Source organism: Manis pentadactyla, chromosome 10 (assembly GCF_030020395.1).
Source record: "Manis pentadactyla isolate mManPen7 chromosome 10, mManPen7.hap1, whole genome shotgun sequence".
Taxonomy (NCBI): Eukaryota; Metazoa; Chordata; class Mammalia; order Pholidota; family Manidae; genus Manis; species Manis pentadactyla.
Window position 1 is genome coordinate 27,919,899 of NC_080028.1, and position 3,263 is coordinate 27,923,161.

Below are 3,263 nucleotides of genomic sequence, written 5' to 3' on the forward strand. Positions count from 1 at the left end.
ACGCGGGGTACACGCGGGACCTCCGGCCAGTATTTAAAGGCGACCGCTGCCCACACCACCTCAGTCCCACCAGGACGATGATGGTGAAGCACCTGGATTGGGAGGGGGCAGCAAGGTAACGCGAACCCCCTGCGGCCCTGCCACAGCCCGCGCCTCCGCTGAGGCGGTTGTGTGCGGGAGCCAGGAGCGGCTCTCGCGGCGCGTCCCACCACCATTTTTCTCCGCCACCGTTACCCAGACCCAGTCCCACCCAACCCATAGGGCGAGACAACCAGGGTGCGAAGGACACGAGATTACTCCAGAAGAGCAATCCATTGAGGAGAAAAGAGGGTCCTTCTGGAGAGAGGCGTGATCCCGGCGGCAAGCACGTGGCGCTGTGCAGAGGGGTTCATCAGACAGGCCTGCCCAAACTTGACAGAAGCTTCTAGGACGCTTCCACTTAGACTCGCGGAGCTGCCTGGACATGACCCAGACCCCTGATAAAAGGCAGGACCCCCTTAACCGGGGCGGTGGCTGGGCATCCTCGGCCCCACTGTACACCTGGTCTTCTAGCCACAGCAGGCGCAGGGCCCCTATTTACAACCGGCGCCACCGCTATGGCCCCAAGGCTGAGTACGGGTCCCCCAGGAAACAGGAGAAACGCCAGCCCCGCCCAGGCCCTTGGTTCCAACCACCCGTCCCCTGCTGGGCCGGGTCCTCGCCCTGGGGCTGCTGGGGAAGACCCTGGCGCGCGCCCTTCGGGGGGTTCCCGCAGCTCCCCGGCCGCTTGCAGATCATCCCGGTGTACGGCGAGTGCCTGCCCTGCCTGTGCTGGTGTGCCTGCTGGCACGCGCCCTGGGGCCGTGGCTGGGGGAGGCCTCCCCCTGGCCAGAGGAAGTGCTGGGGCCGCAGGGGCCGCGGCCCGCACCGCTGCTCCCGGAGGGGCCCGCTGCGGCGGCCCCGCAGGCTGTATGAGTGGCGGGAGCCCGGCATGCGTGCGCCGCACAACACCACGCAGTTCATCATGAACCAGATCTACGAGGACATGCGGCAGCAGGAGAAACAGAAAGGCCAGCAGGCGGCGCTGCAGGCCAGAGCGCGCGGCCAGGCCTCCCCCGGCTCCGGCAGCGAGATCGACGCGGAGCGGTGGGAACGTTCATACGGCTTTGCGCAGAATCCCAATCTAGCCATCACTCCGGAGCCCAAGCAGGAAAACCGTTCTCCCTCGCATCGGCTGGTGGGGGGCGAGCAGGGAGGAGAAGTGAAGGAGGAGGCGCAGCAGCAGGAGGAGGAGTGTGCCCGGAAGGAGTGTGAGGGGAAGGAGGCTGAGAGCGAGGCTGGGAGCGAGGCTGAGAGCGAGGCTGGGAGCGAGGCTGAGAGCGAGGCTGGGAGCGAGGAAGACAAAGAGACTGAGACCGAGGATGAAGAGGGCGCAGACGAGGAGCAGGTGGTGGCAGGAGAAGAGCAGAACGGGCTGGCGGAGGTCGGGCAAAGGAGGAGAATCCTTTGCCTCTAGATATACCTTTATCATTCCTTGTGGAGGCAGAAGAGAGAACTTTCTGAACTATGCTTATTTGAGCAGATGATTCCCGAAGTGCTGCCGGAAGCTCTCCTCATGTTTGACAACATCAACTTTTAGATCAGGGAAGGGACAGAAGAATGGGATGGAACTGATAAAAACGAATTGAAAAATGAGTTCCATTAGTAAACATCTACGGAAACCCCTTCTTTGGCCATTATAAAATGTTTAAAAATTTGCGTGTTTGTGTATGACTTTGGGTGCAGGAGAGGGGGCTTTCAAAATATGATTTGATCAGAAATTATTGAAGGCCAAATATTTTATTACTGCAGTTTGAATATTTTCATGTGGTGTTTTCCCTTCTAGACACTTGAGGTTTTTTTTTAATTCTGGCAATGCTGAAAAAAATTTCTTTTTGTAACAAATTTATGCAGTTTGTCTACATAGTAAGCTTTGAATGAACAACATATTTTGGCTGTTATGTGCTTAAGAAGCACATGCCATGGCTACTGAATGTCTATCAGTGCTCAACGCCATAGCTGAAGTCATTTTGAAACGTCTGTTTTTTAAAAGAAATTTTTTTTCTTCTAGATTTTCTACCTTCAGAGTTCAATTTTGAGGGCTGTTTTTGGTAACCCCATTTGCCGTCTTTTGTGGCATTGCTCATTTATATTCCTTGTTCCACAGTGCTATGGATCTTCCCCAGAACATGAAGTTGCTTCTGTGGAACTGATTATCTGCCATGGCCTCAAGAATCCATAAATCCATGCATGGAGAGGATTCCCCATGGTCAGACGTCAACTTGCACATCTAGTTAAAATCCAAGGTAACGGCGAACAATGGAACTTAGCGTAGATTTTGAGCCTTGTTCCTGGATATATTCCTTGTCATAAGTTCAGAGGAAACAAAATTAGTTTTTGCAGAATGGATTTTTTAAAAAAATTATTGGCCTCTATTTCTTTCCCAGCTTGTCTTCCTTATAAAGTAAAAGACATGTATACAAAGCCTGTGTGAACTAGTTTCTAATCTCTAAACAATTGCCTATGGAGAATGCATCATTTGAAATAATAGCTTTTATTCAGACATTTTTAGAAAGTAATAACACATTTCACTCCTGGACACTTAATTCTCATAATTTAATAAAAGTTCCATCCAGAATATCCCTAGGTGAAGAATTTGAACCTTCTCAAAAATTACATCTTTTGACAAACCGTACTTCCAAGTATAGTTTGAACTACAATCCAGTATTTACTTGGGGAAGAAGAGACTGTATGGTGATAGTTTACCTAGACGTAGATTTTTCTTTAGCTATCCCAGATTATTGAAACTTTGGGGATGATAAGCTGTTAAAAAAACAACAAAAAATAATTCTGTTAAATGAAAGTACCCTGCTTTTCGCTTCTTATTTAAATATCAGGAATCTATTCAGCGATAGCCAAAAGATGAACAAAAGAAGAAACATTAACACAAATATGTAGGGATTTTAAAATGACACTGAACACTCCAAACTACATCAGTGAATAACCAAATAATTAATTATACCTTAAGAAATCATTACATTCCACAAGATGCAATTTCTGAGTGACCTACAAAAGTAGTTTAAAATAGGCTGCCCATATGCATTTGTATTACTCTTCTATTTTATGTATGTGGGGGAAGCCGAGAATCCTGCTACTGATACTGATTCATAGATCTTTGCAAGTCATACATAGCCCATTCTAACACAAGATTCTACTTTACATTTAAAAATTTGACACATTACTTG

General features: G+C 49.2%; 1 protein-coding gene across 1 annotated transcript; it reads left to right on the forward strand.

Moving 5' to 3' along the window:
* Positions 1–463: 463 nt before the first annotated feature.
* CCER1 (coiled-coil glutamate rich protein 1) lies at positions 464–1,565 on the forward strand. The gene is given in 3 exon segments (XM_036891159.2): positions 464–1,460; positions 1,463–1,522; positions 1,525–1,565. Coding segments are annotated over 3 exon segments (1,098 nt in total).
* The last annotated feature ends 1,698 nt before the right edge of the window (positions 1,566–3,263 follow it).